General features: G+C 33.2%; 1 protein-coding gene across 1 annotated transcript; it reads right to left on the bottom strand.

Annotated features, from left to right (window-relative positions):
• Positions 1-145: 145 nt before the first annotated feature.
• Positions 146-15,567, bottom strand: LOC140051139 (bifunctional 3'-5' exonuclease/ATP-dependent helicase WRN-like). Its single transcript, XM_072096261.1, has 29 exons — positions 15,521-15,567; positions 14,781-15,047; positions 14,415-14,546; positions 14,089-14,158; positions 13,608-13,683; positions 13,036-13,103; positions 12,555-12,663; positions 11,824-11,898; positions 11,575-11,657; positions 11,341-11,447; positions 10,894-11,000; positions 10,717-10,794; positions 10,054-10,228; positions 9,562-9,634; positions 9,047-9,155; positions 8,339-8,440; positions 7,808-7,888; positions 7,194-7,347; positions 5,721-5,776; positions 5,364-5,395; positions 5,130-5,275; positions 3,913-4,083; positions 3,561-3,673; positions 2,966-3,134; positions 2,667-2,771; positions 2,051-2,147; positions 1,600-1,665; positions 1,037-1,188; positions 146-823 (listed from the first exon to the last, which is right to left on the bottom strand). The coding sequence occupies exons 2-29, from the start codon at positions 15,030-15,032 to the stop codon at positions 665-667; spliced, it is 3,117 nt and encodes a 1,038-aa protein (XP_071952362.1). The 5' UTR covers positions 15,033-15,047; positions 15,521-15,567; the 3' UTR covers positions 146-664.
• Between the last annotated feature and the right edge of the window lie 263 nt (positions 15,568-15,830).

A 15,830-nucleotide genomic window follows, 5' to 3' on the forward strand; every position in this document is an offset into this window, starting at 1 on the left:
CACAGGTTATAACTGTGTACACTTTTACCTTCTGACTTTATTTAGCATTTAATTCAAAATAACAATTTTACATTTTGATCAACATATTTATAGCAGCAGCTTCATAACTGTTTTTAAATTATTAATTAATATTTAATTTGCATTATTGATTATATTATTAGAATTTGTTACCTTACCAGAAGTACCTTCATCGGGGACTTCCCCTGACGTTCGCATTGAACGCAAATGTTATCCTGTTGTTCGCGTATAATACAATCCTCGGTTTGCCAGCGCATTTCCGGCGAACTAGCATGATGTACGTGCGAGAGTACCATTTGCGGTCATCTAGGGGTGTCACAAGTGGCTTTTGACATGAGTGGACTTTGAAACAGTAGACTTTGACAGGGACTGAATAGGACATTAGTGGCCCTTGACACGATTGGACTTTGACAGAGACTGAATAGGACATAAGTGGCCTTTGACATGAGTAGATTGTTTGGTGCCTTTTTTTCTTAACAACAATGTTCTACCAAAATGTCTCACATTTCATAGGCTCCAATAAAACTGCAATGCTGTAAGTAGTATTAATTTCTAGAATCTCATACAGTTTCCTTTATTTCAATATTATATTTACACTGTATATTTGTTTGTTACCAATACTAACTAAAAAGTCTGTCATGAAGTTTCAAAATATAGAGCTTTTCTTTTTCAATGTTGTACTATTGTTGCATGATTTTTTGGCGGAATTAGCATTTAACCAATCTGGAATTTTCCGTTTGCCACCAGCACTGCTGGAGTCATTTGACTTTGACGTAGATGTTGTTATTTTCGAACTGGTACTAGCCTGAAAAACGATTTTAAAACATTAAAACATAGACAAACAAAAGTCAGTATTTGATTTCTCTACTTATCAGTAGACTTTACCGTAGAATCATTAAAAAAACTAAGTATTGGAATACCAATGTATATTTATCACTTATTTTGTAACTTTATTGCGTTATGCTGGTTGCCTAATGTTAATCTAATATAATGTATTCTCTTAGGTGTATGTCAATACCTTATCAAATTGTTTTCCTGTGACCTTTGGTTTTTCATCTACAACTGATGGTTGTCCAAACTTTTTTTGCAGAATTACAATCGCCAGTTTTATTTGGTAATATTCAACGTAATCGGGCAAAACATCCTTGATGGCTTTTACGTAACGAATATCTACAAGACGTACAAATCAAAAACTTACAATAAGTAATAGTAGTAATAATAAGTTTACAATAAGAGAGTTTACTCACCTAAACTCTAGTAAGTGTACATGTATGAATAATGGTTAATTACCATAAGAATAGAAGCAACCATTTGATGCACTTATATATTTTATGTTACTTTCCTGGCCGCAAGTTTATTCAGTGTTTAACATGAAAAATGTATTAAGAGTATCAAAAGTAAGGGTAAGAAATGTAAATATGTGCACTGGAACAATTTAAAAGACCATTGAGCAATTGTTCTATTTGCAAACAATTTAATACGGTGTACTATTTTGTTGCAACTTGCACCCAAATATGTTGAAGACAAGAAAACTTGGTTTGGCTGAAAACTTTGAAATACAGCTGTGAAAGTAATATTTACCAGAATTAATTGGTGGTGCTCTAATTGCATCTTCAATTAATTTCAGTAGTTTGTCAGTCATTCCAGCTGCAAAGAAAAAACATAACAAACACAGAATTAACATTGAAAAAAAAACATCTGTATGTAACTAATCTATATATAAATAATAATGATTGCAAAGGCAAAATACTGAAAAAATGACAATGCTGTGGCTGGATCTCAATGGAGATACAAAAAAAGCGAAATCAAATCAATAAAGTAAAACAGCCAGAAAAGTTAGCAGAGCTTTCGGGCATAATAATAATAACTGTTATAAACTCCTCTTCCAAAAACCGTCAACTCTCCTAATCATTCTTTCCTACTCTCCAGTAAAGTTAGGTCAGTGTTGTACACCTTGCAATTCCAAAGGTAAATAAAATATAGAAAGTCTTCTGGAAAAATTCCCTTCACAAACAAATGTTTTGATACAAACCTCTTTGAATGTCTACAGCATGGCCTGCCTCTAAAGCATCAGCAATATGACCACCTATCGTTGAAAGTTTAAATCCTCTAGAATTGACAATTTCTTGCTAAAACAAAAAAAGCAATGCATTGATTTAAAGTTAACCAAACTAAAGTAATTAGTTAATTACATGTGACTACTTTTTTAAATCGTAAACATTGAGTCTGATTTCAGTTGCAATTATGGAGTGTTATTTTTAGTTGCAACTATGAAATCAGATTTTAGTTGCAACTATGCAGTCTAATTTTCAGTTGCAATTATGGAGTCTACTTTCAGTAGTAGTGTTTTTAATTAATTAGTACTTCTTAGTTTTGTTTTTTGTATTGTATAATAATGATGGAGTAAGAAAAAGAGAAGTTTTCTGTTTGGGCTCATGCCTATTACTTGCTCCTGTCAAGATAAAATGTAAATCCTACTTTTTAGGAAACTTTTGCCGAATAAATATTATTATTAGATTAAGTTGAAGCTTATGGAGTCTCATTTCACCTACAAAACCGAAATAATTATCACTATCTAGATAATAGGTAGGTAGGTATTTATACATATATCTACATATGGTTCATCTAGAAAGGGATCAATCTCTTACCAGTGTTCTTCCTTCCTCCATGAACATGTAGTAGGACATTTGTTTTGTTTCAGAAAGAGGTTTCTTGACTCCCATTTGTAAGATGCTATTACTTTTGCTTGATTTCTAATCATTAAGAAAAATTATATACTCATATATACTGTACACTCAAATAATAAATAAATAACATTATCACTTAATCCTAATAGATAAATTAAAACTATCATCTTTTAGGTGGATTTTTTTCTTTCTTTAAAGCTTAACATTTGTATCAATTAAAGTTATACTGTAATAAATTCAGACATTTATGGTGTACCTACTGGAACAATATCAGTTGTTGTTTCCACTTTTTCTTCAGGAAAATTATCAACATCTAAATTATGTTCTTGACTGAATTGTTTGATGGCGTCAATAAATCGTTGACCGTATATCTGAGCACGCCCCTCAGAGATTCCATCAACCTTAAGTATTGATTTCATTGAACTAGGTCTATGCAAAGCAGAAAGATAAAGTATTATACAAACAACGAATGAGTTAAATATCTTGAATCAATAGGGACGCAGCAGGACGGGAGAACGTTGGTGAACACAGCTTACGTGTTCATTGAAGCATGACAATCATTCCTTCATTACCAAGCACAGTTTTATAGGGCTAATAACACATAATATTGAGACATTTCAAGTTACATAATAATAGTATAGTGGTATAATACATTTTTGGAAACTACATGGCAGACTAGCCTAAATTATTTAGAAAGGTAGAGCCATACCGGATACAGAATAGAACAGTTATAGACGGTGCCTAGTACTTTTTACATTATGTAAACTGTGCAAAGAAATTGCCACAGCAATGCTGTTTAAGAGATATGTTTTGTAGGTACACAATTCTGTTTCACTGTGCTTTCGCTTTGCTTACCTGATAAGGGAAAGTGCTGTGAGGTTCTTATTGTTTGCAATCATATAAGGTGCTGCACCTTTTTCATCAGCAATGGCATTTCGTAACTCCATCAGTTTAGTATATAACTTGCCCTATCAATCAAACAAAACTATTAAAATTAATATTTATTCATTTCTGAATTGAGTTGGAATTATAGAGTATGATTTATGTTGCAACTATGGACTCCACCTTCATTTGCAACTATGGAGTCTGGCAATTGCAATGGAGTCTGCAATTGTAACAAATACAGTAGTTACAATTGCAATTAAACTGCTTTAGCAGTCTCTCAAATATATTTTTAATGCATAGAATTAAAACACATAACACTGACCTGTAACATTTGAACTTTAGGGTCAACTGCCTTTTGTGTTGGTCTTATTTCTTCCCCAGTATCTAAGCTGAAATAGCTGCTTGTCCATTGAGAACTCTGTACTGAAGACAATATAGCAGGCTGAGGTAATAAGTTGATCGGTTTCTTTTCTTTGTTTAATGATTTCAATTCCTGAAAATAATATTAAAGTATTAAAACTAAAATGACAGTATAAACTTTGGATTTCAGAACAGGAAGAACTAGCAAGTTCTTGCTCAAATGATTAAAAATATTCTGGTTTTTAATAGATTAACTGTGCTTAAATTTTACCAGTGTTCCTATTATTATTTAAGACGAGAGACATAATTCAGTTTTTTTCAATGTCATATACTATTTGGCCATAGAATATTACACAAATAATGAATGTTTATGTGTTTGATGGTGAGAATATTTAAAGCAGTCATGGAATAAAATATTCTCTCCATTTAACGAATACAAAACATTTATTATTTGTTTTATAACACACCTACTGTTTTAAAATAAAATGATATTAAATGTATCCATCATTAATCATTATGAAAGCGAGGCCAGGAAGTTAGGCCATTCAAAAAGGTAGTGCTCCGACTTGCACATGGAGTAGAACAGCTATAAACGGCACGCACTACAGGTTTATTTTCGAAAGTTGGTCAACAATCTCACGTAACAAAAAGTTTACAAAAGACTGAACATATATTAAAGACCATTATCACCATTAGATATCACTTTTACACATGACGCCTAATTAACCAATCAAATGGCAAGAATGTGTGTTATAATCATATATATATATATATATATATATATATATATATATACTCAGGTTGAAATTATCAGACCGTTAGGATAGAGTGCTCAATACCAAGGTAGAGCATAAATAAATAAAATAACAGCAGAAAACTTGGTATATATATATATATATATAAACAAATCAGGCAAAGAACATTAATTCTAAACCGCCCGGTGATATACTGAAATTTAATTAATTAATTTGAAACGATAAAGATGAGGAAATCTGTGAGAATATATATATATATATAAGCCATCTACCTGATTTGTTTATATAGATATAAGCCATCTACCTGATCTGTTTATATATATATATATAGATATATGCCATCTACCTGATTTGTTTATATATATATATAGATATAAGCCATCTACCTGATTTGTTTATATATATATATATATAAGTCATCTACCTGATTTGGTAAGAACTTGTATGAAGGGTTATCATTGTTGTTGTTATACAACCAACTTCTGCCTTTTGTTGAAATACCCATCAAACTGCCAAATTTGCTTTTAGACTTTCTTTCTTCTAGTATTCCTTGTAGTAGTAATTGCCGACCTACATTAAATAAGTTGTAATTTGTTTTGTTTTTTTTTCTCAAAAACTTAATTAATAAATGAATATAAATTAAAAAAAAAAAACTTACCAAATACTTTCCACCATTTCTCTGACTTATCTCTGAAAACAAAAACAGAAATCTGAAATTCCCTTGTTTTGTCAATATTAATGTTACTGTTGTTTCTAAATGATATTTGATATATAGCAATAGTAGCAATTATTCAGATTAAAATGACCTTAAAACCTTCTAGAGGCTTTGATTTTAAAAAGGAGTTATCAGTAAATTTAAATCTATCGAACTCTAATCCGATTTTTGTTGTTAAAATTATTAATATTCACGTTAAAGATTTTCTGATTTATGCATTATCTTTTATTTTTACCAAACTGGACAGTAGACTGTTAGTACGCTACCACCAAAACAAATTTGTATGATGGTATAACTTACTTTCCTTTACCAAATATCTTGTGGTTAGTCAACCATTCCGGCATTCTTTGATTGGTCTGAAAACAAAAATAATTCAATTCTCATGATATTCTTCTGTAAGACAGTAGTTGAGAAGAGTATGAATGAAACATAAATAGTAGACAACTGTTGGTATGAATTCAATTAATGGTAAATGGATCTGCTGAATAAAAAATAAAAAAAAATCCTAAATATAATGTGCATGTGAACACAAATCAACGCAACAGAAGGGTAACAAATATAGTACAATTACATAAAATACAGCTATACTGTATTCATACTTATAACTAAGAGCGAATTAATAGCAGCATTACAGATATCAATTGTCTATAAGTTTAGGACAATTTAGTTCAGTACAAACTGCAGTGCATGCAGCATATATTATATATGATTGTACTAACAGTAACTTTGTGTATAATGTAATGTACAGTATGTAGGCCTATGTGGGTTCATTTAACCTTTCTGCTTCTGTTTCGAACCTCATCTGGTATTTGGTTGTCCTGACAATGGTATTCCCTAACAATGCGCGTCCCCTGTTATAATTAATGGTCTATTCGTCTATTTATTTATTTATTTATTCTTTTTACGGTATCTTAATTAATGTAACTAGTTTTTAGTGGGCCTCCTATCACAAGCCCCTTGGGGTTTCTTGGAGGTCCCTATCATCGTTATTAAAAATATGTTTTACTCCTTGCTTGTTTTGTTTGTTTATGAGATGAATAAAGATATTTATGTATGTGTGAGTGGTGGAAGCTTCCATTAACTTATAGGGTAATCATTTACAGTTTTTTGTGAGAGTTAATACATGTTTTAACACCAACTGTATTTAACTTCAATGTACTGCTATTATACTACTACTACTGCGTCGAGCTTGCTCGGATTCTTTTGACTACTCCTTGCACTAAACCTTGACGTGGTGGATTGGCTTGCGTGTTTTGTTGATCCGGAGAGCTATGCTGGCGGGAGCCTCGGCTCCTGGTAGGGTTACCCAAGCCAGACAGGTCCAAAGGGAGAAACCAGACGAAGATAGTGCAACCAAACCCATGGCGCGACTGTTCCAGCATCTGGCGGCAAAGTGGTAGTTGTAACCTCTGTGTCTGGAAGTAGCTTTCGACAAGTTATAACTATTTCTTAACTGGCTGTAGAATTGGCGAGCGCAGTCAGTATATTCAGCCACCGAAAGATTTAAATGACTACACAAATTCCCCGACGTTCATCCCGCATCGCTCGTCGCGCGGTTAACCAAGGAGAGCGTTCTACCGCTGTCCTGGATTCTCCAGCGGAGTCCGAAAAGTCAGCTAGAGATCCAAAAACAAAAATGAACTTGCTGAAATGCAAAAACTTCATCATTATCTCAACCTTTAATGTTCGTACTTTGAACACCATCAATCAGATACCTGAACTTATCGCAAACTCGACTGCTATTATAAAAACTAATAAAGTGAATGAACTCACAGACCCACGAAGCATTTGAACTGGTATTCCTAAACCAAATCTCTCATTGCCTGCATCAATAGCTAACAGAAGATTCTTAACCTCTGGACCAAACTCCTTCTCATCATCCACATCTTCAGCGATGCCATTAATACGATTTTCTTGTTGCTGAATACTGTCAATAGAAATACAAATGATTATGATTATTGTTGTTTCTCACTGGCTACACTATTGAAGATTTAAATGAAATAACCAAGTCAGGTTTATCCTTTATAGCAAGTGTTAGCTCTCTGATCTTTGGTGAAGGAGCAGCTGTTAGCAGCAGAACAGTATCTGGTAGGGTTTACTTGGAAAAGCTGCCTGGCAACTTCTGCAGTAGATCTAGTTACATTTATTTTTTATCATTAAATTAAAATTGAATAGGGTTCTTCTTCCATATTTTCTTTTAAATTTACGATGGGAACAGTCAACCACGACCCATGTGGACGTGACCGTCATGTGCAAGTTCAGTCAATCTAAAAGTCCCTAATTATGCTTAGTAGAAACAATGGAGTTTATGATACGAGCATGACAATGATAATAATGGTTGTTATAAAAAAGTTCAACTAATTTAAAATGTAAAAAACTAGACCTACGTTCGCCTACAATTATCACAACAGTGGAAGGTTCCTGAGATTTTACTTTGCTGATTGCTTTCAAAATGAGACAATATTGCACTGAAAGAAAGAACAATTGAAATATTGGTACAATTTAATAACAAAGATAAATTGGAAATTGTATCTATTGTCAATTTACCTGCAATATTTTATATAAATCCAAAAGCGAATTACTGAAAAAATGTAGGTATCAGTGGCTGGATCTCAATGGAGATACCAAGAAAATTCAAGAAAAACACTAAATCCATATGAAAAAGTAAAACAGCCAGAAAGAAAGTGCAGAGCTTTCGGGCAAAACCAGCCTTTCCTCAGTTTAAGTATTTCATATTATATTTTATATAGTAATATCTCTTATTCATTGGAATGTTCTGGGTTTGAATGTTTATGTTACAGATTTCCTCATCTTAAGCATTTAACATTCAATTGTCAGTATAAAACAGGGAGATTAATTGTTTCTCCGTGTCTGTGAATATACAAACACACAGACATGTTATATTGTTACAAACTAACTTTCTTCTACATTTGGTACTGAGAAGGCACTCTTCAATCTTTTTCATCATCCCCAACTTATGTTGGTATAACTTGTCACTTGTTATATCTTGCAAAAAAAATCTGAAAGAAATATTATAAAACACAATCATTACTAGTAGTAATTTTGTTCTGGTGAAACCAGACTTAAATCTCTTATGAGCTTATGTGACTTTCTTGAAGACTTTGCATCTTATTAATTTAAAATGTAAATAATAATCTATATCAATTTGTTAGATGCATTGTGAAATAAAACTGAATGAATAAGCATGGTTTAAATCTGTATCATATTGGATAGAAGGTTGTTAACAAACATTTGCAGTAACACACAACAATAACATATAATAACAATATTAATATTACTATTATTATTACACGTTACCCTTTAAACAAAATGTTATGCAATGCTAAGAATAAATTATGAGCTGAATATAATATTCAATGAGACATTTACGACTGTCAGTATTTTAAATAACGAGATTGTTTTCTTTGATGTATGGTATAATTTTGCATTCTTATACTCAACCTAAAATTACATTGATGATACATCGACATTGAATTTAATTTTTTTTCATCTTAAAATTGTCACAAGTTGCCTACACTGTCGTCACAGACAGCAAATCTGAAGCAATTATTAAAGAAGACAAAAACTGATCAGCAACTAAATCATTTTTTTGTGATGAGACTTACCTATTAAAAGTGAAGTCTCCAGAAGAATAAAATGTGTAACAGGAACTAGGCAGTCCATCTCTACCTGCTCGTCCTATCTCCTGATAATATGAGTTAATGTCTTTAGGTGCTGCAAAGAGGATAACCATCAGATATTATAACAGCTTTTGCCAATTGGACAAATGCTTAACCGTGCCACAGACAGGCTATTGACCTGAAAGAACGGCTGGGTTTTCTTTTGAGCAATCAGCTGACAACCATCCTATGCCGGAATGACTCGGCGTCATGAGCAATGACAGTTGAATTGGCGCTATATAAATTGAACGATTGATTGATTGATAGCTTAGCTGAAGTAGGCTATAACAATCAATTGGTATTCACATAGGCGATACCTTGAAAAAAAACCTCCGAGGTGAACCCAGGACTGGATGTTAACAAACAGGAGAGGAGTGTTGTGGACGGCTATAACCAAAGCATTATAAAACCCACTTAATATGTTATATTAAATAATAGAAAGACATTGTACAAGTACGTACCTCCATAGTGTATAATAGTCCGTACATCCGGTTTGTCAATTCCCATTCCAAATGCCACAGTAGCTACAATACACTAGATAAAATAACGATAATCGATGACACACTATACAGGTATATACAGTCTCTATCTATGTTCTAACTTAACTGCATTTATGTCTACATATGAGTTGCTTCGAGCACTCATGTCGATCAGTTAAGTTGAGTGGTGACCTAACACCGGATAAGGACTATGAACCGTAGGTCCAGTGTACATTTGGCTCATGTGCACTTTAAAGAACCTAGTACATATTTCGAGACGAGTAGGGGGTTACCTCGGTGTATTAGTTCACTGTCATGGACAGAAGTATTGGCACCGTAGCTGGCTGCCGATGACACAATGGGATCCTTAGTGGCTGGCAGTAGCCTTCAACTATGAAGTTTGCTCCTTAAAATAGAAGTAGAAGAAGTAGGAATAGAAGGGTATCAAATGCATGTGATTTGTACCAATTATACCTGCAATTGATCTCTAACAAACATGTGATGAACCTTCTTGCGTTTATCTTGGGACAACCCAGCATGATATATGTCACATTTAACGCCATACCTCTGCAAGATTGCACCAACACTTTCAGTTTTTTTCTTTGACGGACAATATATTATTGTTGGACCATCAAATTCATAATGAAACCTTTGAAAACAAGATAAACAAGTATTGTAAATACACCATAAATGTTTGAATGGTTTTAATGATTTGTTTACAAAAATAATAAGTTTTGTAAAATTGCGTAGTAAAACAAATCTGGTTACCTAATGCAGGGCTCCACAAACTTGTTATTTTGTGGCCTAAAATCCGGTTTGCGGGACCTAGCCATGGCCAAATCACCCAACTGGACTAACGTAATAAAGGTGATATAAAAAAGTGGGGCTGAGGTAAGATAATTTTAGAAATATGGACCGCTAGGTCAGAGGAAATTGCATTGTAATTTTACCAACCAATCAAGAAAAAAACGAGGGCAGCCTGTAGTTTCCTCCTACACAATTCAGTAACATCAAACACCATCATTTTGACACTTGTTTGTTGCAAGCTGCATATTGTATATATAAAGGCGCTTTTTCTTTGAATTTCTCAAACCAAATTTGGGCCGCAAAATAATGAATGAATGATATAAAACAAACCTGGATGATTCAGTCATAAGTGCAACAATGTCAGTATCTACATTGGTTTTCTGTCGAATTTCAATATACAAATTGGTTCTTTGAAATAAAAGAAGAAAACAATGTTAGTTAAAAAAATTATGTGGATGGATTCAGTCTAGGCATTACCATGTTATGTTTTATATAATACATGCTTACCTATCATAGGATGTACAGGTTAACAATGGTGACTGTAATCGCAACAATTTGCAAATATCCTTGCGAACCTCTGGTGTTGCTGTGGCTGTCAGTGCTATCACTGGAACCTGTTAGTAGACCAAAATAATATGTTATGCACCCCATTTTGGACATAAAAATGTATAGAAATATAGAATGATGGCTGTTTTCATCATAGTTACAGAAGTTATCACAATGGATTTGTTTTGTGAGCATTCAAATACGTTCTTAAAGCTCTGTCTACACACTCAAACTTTATGTGACAAAAAGATGTTATGTGCCCATATATGGATGTGATAATCTCATATCACTACCATATTTGAGCTCATCACACTTTCTTGTCAAACTAGTTTCACAAGTTATAATGAATACAGCATTGTTGTTGCATAGACAATGACTTTCCTGAGATAAGATTTTATAATAACCAACCTTTGGTAACAACTTCTTTAGGTTGCCTAAACTTCTATAACTTGACCTAAAATCATGACCCCACTGGGAGACACAGTGAGCTTCATCAATCGCAATAAGTGTTATCCCTGTAGTTAAACAAAAATGTGGCAAATCTCAAATCTCAATATCAAACTAAGTTGGAAAAAAAATGTTAATGTACAGTGAGACACATTTTGGCAATACATCACCTTTCATTTTTATCGAATAACTTACCAACAGTTTTGTCAAGTTTAAGAAGGATATCAGATGCACTACTTGCCAACTCAGGGGTCATGTAGACGACCCTATAACGACCTCTACAAAGCAACACACAAGAAATTTGTCAAATGTAATAAACCAAAATAGTGTATCATTATTCATTTACTGACTATTAGCAAAAGAAATTCATATTTGATTTGATAATTTTAATAAGTTTTATCCTATAATTGAATAGTGTATCAATACACATTCAGTCATACATACTTATACATATCAGTAGTGACTTGGCCCATGTTCTTCTGAGCGGATCCAAGGAAACAAGCAGGAATATTTGCCACTCTAGAAATAAAACAAATTAACATTACATAACATCTGTGGCTCAATTGAATATGATCTGCTAAATTAATGATAAATCAAATCAAAAACATAAATGATAGGAAAATTACATATATTTATTATCAAAATAATTGCTTCTTACGACATCACTCTCTAGGTCTTGGTACCTTTGATTACAAGCTGTCTATGAAAACAAAGCTATAATGCAGTTCTTTCCTATAATCAAAATGTTTTCTAATAACTAGTTTGCTGATCTCTAGTTTTCTGACTAAAGCTTGGTTTCCACTAGGACGTAGACGCAAGGCAAGCGAGTTGACCAATCACACGCGACTAAACGAATAATCCACTGCTTGAGATTGGTCAAATTACTTTGCGTTGCGTTACGTCCTTGCGTTGATTCCTGGTGGGACCATGAAAATGAGTATGACCACGTCCAAGTGTGAAAAACAACCCAATGCCAGACTGGCAATAAAAACTTTTTTTTTCAAAAAAGTTTTGTTAGTCTTTCGTACATGCCTAGTTATACTTGGACGTGATTGATCATGCTGGTGTCTTCAAACTTGGAATCAGCAAACTAGGTTTCAGCAAACTGGTTCAGAAATCTACAGACCAAAGGTGTCACTGTTCACTTTAAAATTATTGAAAAAAAATATACATACTCAAGCGCAAAAACCTGGTCCTCCATTAAAGAGATAAGAGGTGAAATCACCATACTGACGCCTTCTAAAAATACTGGAGGAAACTGGTAACACAAACTTTTACCATAACCTTAATAAAAAAATTAAGAATATATCATATTATTGATCAATAACTTGGTTGATTATTGATAAATATACTGATGCATATAAGTATTAAGTCTGTGTATGTTTGTTTCTTTGATAATTATTAATCTTCCATGGATGAAATTCAGAATGCAACCACAATACAGTGCCTACTGTTAGGAACAGGATCTGATATGGACCAGTTAACCAGGGTTAAAATCCTACTCTTACAAAAGGGTTCTTTAAAGTTCACATGAGCCTTCGGTTTTAAGTCCATATCTTAGAAACTTGCCCGATTATATGGCTGCGGTTTGCGTCATGACATTTCGTCAAAAAAACAAATCATGACAGATATATAATGTAACACAGACAGACATACCAGTTGCCATAATTACACACTGATCTCGTTTGTCATGAAGTAATGTGCTAATAATCCGCCACTGCATTCTGAAAAGAACAATTAATACAGTGTAAATAATAATAATATCCTGGATTTATATAGCGCCTAAAGTTGTGAAACCTCTAAGAGCTGAACATTATTACCCCAGTCATTTTTTGGAATCAAACACCTATGGAAACATACTCCCATAATGCAGCTAGTAATCAGCGCAAAGTTGTGTCTTGATCTAACCGGGTTCCCATTTATACACCTGGGTGGATAGAGGCAAACGTAAGTAAAGTATCTTGCCTAAGATTACAAGCAATGCGGTGAGAGTTGGATTCGAACCTCGATTTCACGATCAGTAGTCGAACGTCCAACACATTGTGCCACAATTTTTAAGCAAACAGGAAGTAGTTATTATAAATGAATTGGCTTTCCTGTAATAATTCTATATGCTGTAATTATGTAATTAATATTTTTGTATCTACTTCTGTATCTAGAAAATTCAATCTTCCCTCTAGTAGAATTTGAAGTTAGTACAGTGATATGTAAAATGCGAAATAACTTACGGTCTAAATTTAGAATGTCCAAACTGCGTCTTTAAAGTATTTATGTGTTGTGCTGTTGGTGGTACTATGTCTCCATCTGTAAGTATAATACGCATTCTTAAAACTAAAATTTCATTAAAAAATTATGAATGAAAGTAAAATAAATAATATTGATGTCAAGCTTCCTTTCAAACTGAATTACATATATTTAATTTAAAATCTAACAGTAGTACTGCCTTTGGGGCATTCATACTCAGGGGAAATTCCTATTAAGGGGAAACTTTTGGGTGTGCCTATTAAGAGGACAATAGATTTTTTCCCATCACATTTATATATATTCACAAAAATGGATAGCATAATAATTATGATACTTTATCTGGTTCGAAAGTTTTCAATTTTAAGTCCAGGTCAATGAGCAATTATTTTTGTGTGTTTAGGTCCTGGAGGCGTCCCCTTAATAGGGGCTCTACTGCTTTATAGGTAAATTGACAGCAAATCTTACCAACTTCATCTTCTTCCTCCTCCTCTGTAATTTCACTGTTGTTGGATATCTCAAGAACTGCATCCATCTCCTATAACAAGATTGTTTCCAAAAGTGTCACTTTTAAAGATCTTTAGATAGTTCTTAACTTTGCAAAAATTGCTAAATATTTAACATACTTTAAAGATAAATATTGCATGTGATCAACAATCGAATGAAAAGATACACTTATCAGAAAGAGGTAAAGATGGCAATGTAGTTTTTTTTAAATAAAAAAACACTAATGACAAAATATACTATTAATATAAGAAGAAAAGTGAGAGAAGATAAAGTCATTGCAAATTTACCTTGATAATTTCATCATCATCTTCATCCGGCCAAAGTTCTTCCTTTGTGTCATTATTTTGATCAGCAACATTTACATTACTGTTTTTATCTTTGGGTTTGCTAACATTTGATTCTTCTTCAATGAATGATGGCTAAAAGCATTAAATAAAACATTACAAAATAAATTGTGAACCGATATTCAATTATAAAAGCATATTTTTTTTTAAAGAAATGTCATGAAATTGTAGTTTTTTGTATATAATTATTATTTCAAACAAAGCTTAGTTGTTACAATGTTGCAAATCAGTCAAGTGAATTTTGTTAAAATGAGTCTGCAGATTAGTCTAAAAACTCTGATGACACTGATAATTGGTTTAGTGACTTGCCTCTAAAATAGATTCAGATTCGTCTATAAAACTTTCATCAGGGCAGGGATCAAAAGTGGATAAAGTCTCAGCAGAATCTAGTTCACAACCTAGTTTAACCAGCCTAGAGTAAGCATAATTAAGTAACTCCTCTCCAACAGACACACTGCTAGTAGGGATATCAAAGCTTGATGATAACAGTTTCTTTTGAAGTTTTGACACCTCTTCAGATAACTGATGAAGGCCATTGAGAAGCTTGTCTTTACCATTCATCTTCTTTCAATGTTTCTTGACAAAAATATAAATTTATAATCAATGGTTATAATATGGATAAACATTTGTTTTATTGACATATTAGCAGAACATACTTGAGTCTTTTTTATATGTATTTAAAGATGTTATCTGCAATTGCTTCTCTATAATATTTTATCATTATTTCAATAAATATAAGCAAAGAAAAATATAAATAAGGCACATTTGGCATGCCATTATTATAAGCGACCGATTCGAAACGCGACCGCTTTCAAACGCGACCGAAATGACATGTAACCCGCTTGTTTAGGCTAGTATTTACTTTATATAGGCCTAGCCTGGGCCTACTAGCCTAGGCCTAGACACTGCCCTGGCCGGGAATCCCCCTGGCCTTACTATCCTAGCCTAGGCTACTAGAGCCTGGCCTTATGCCATAACACAATGCTTAATATAAGTAGACATGACGTAGACCTAGCTAACTAAACTAAAAACTGAACATGAATACTTACTGTATATAATTATTTAAGCATCCTATGACCTAGGCCCGCAGACGACGTAGGACTACAGCACACTAGTGTAGCTAGCCTCAAAGAATATATATCACAAGAATGAGTATTCCGCGATTTTTGCATGAGAAATTTGTAACAGAGAGTTCCAGAGAGTGATGCCCGCCCTCATAAGGGCGGATGTATACATACTAAATAAGACTCGATTTAATAGACATGATACATGTCACATTAAATAGAATTATTGTCGTGGTACGTGAGACTATGCCCGGATTGATTTGGAAGTTTTCTCCCCGGGTATCAAGCGTGCGAG

The sequence above is a fragment of the Antedon mediterranea genome, chromosome 6 (assembly GCF_964355755.1).
Source record: "Antedon mediterranea chromosome 6, ecAntMedi1.1, whole genome shotgun sequence".
Taxonomy (NCBI): Eukaryota; Metazoa; Echinodermata; class Crinoidea; order Comatulida; family Antedonidae; genus Antedon; species Antedon mediterranea.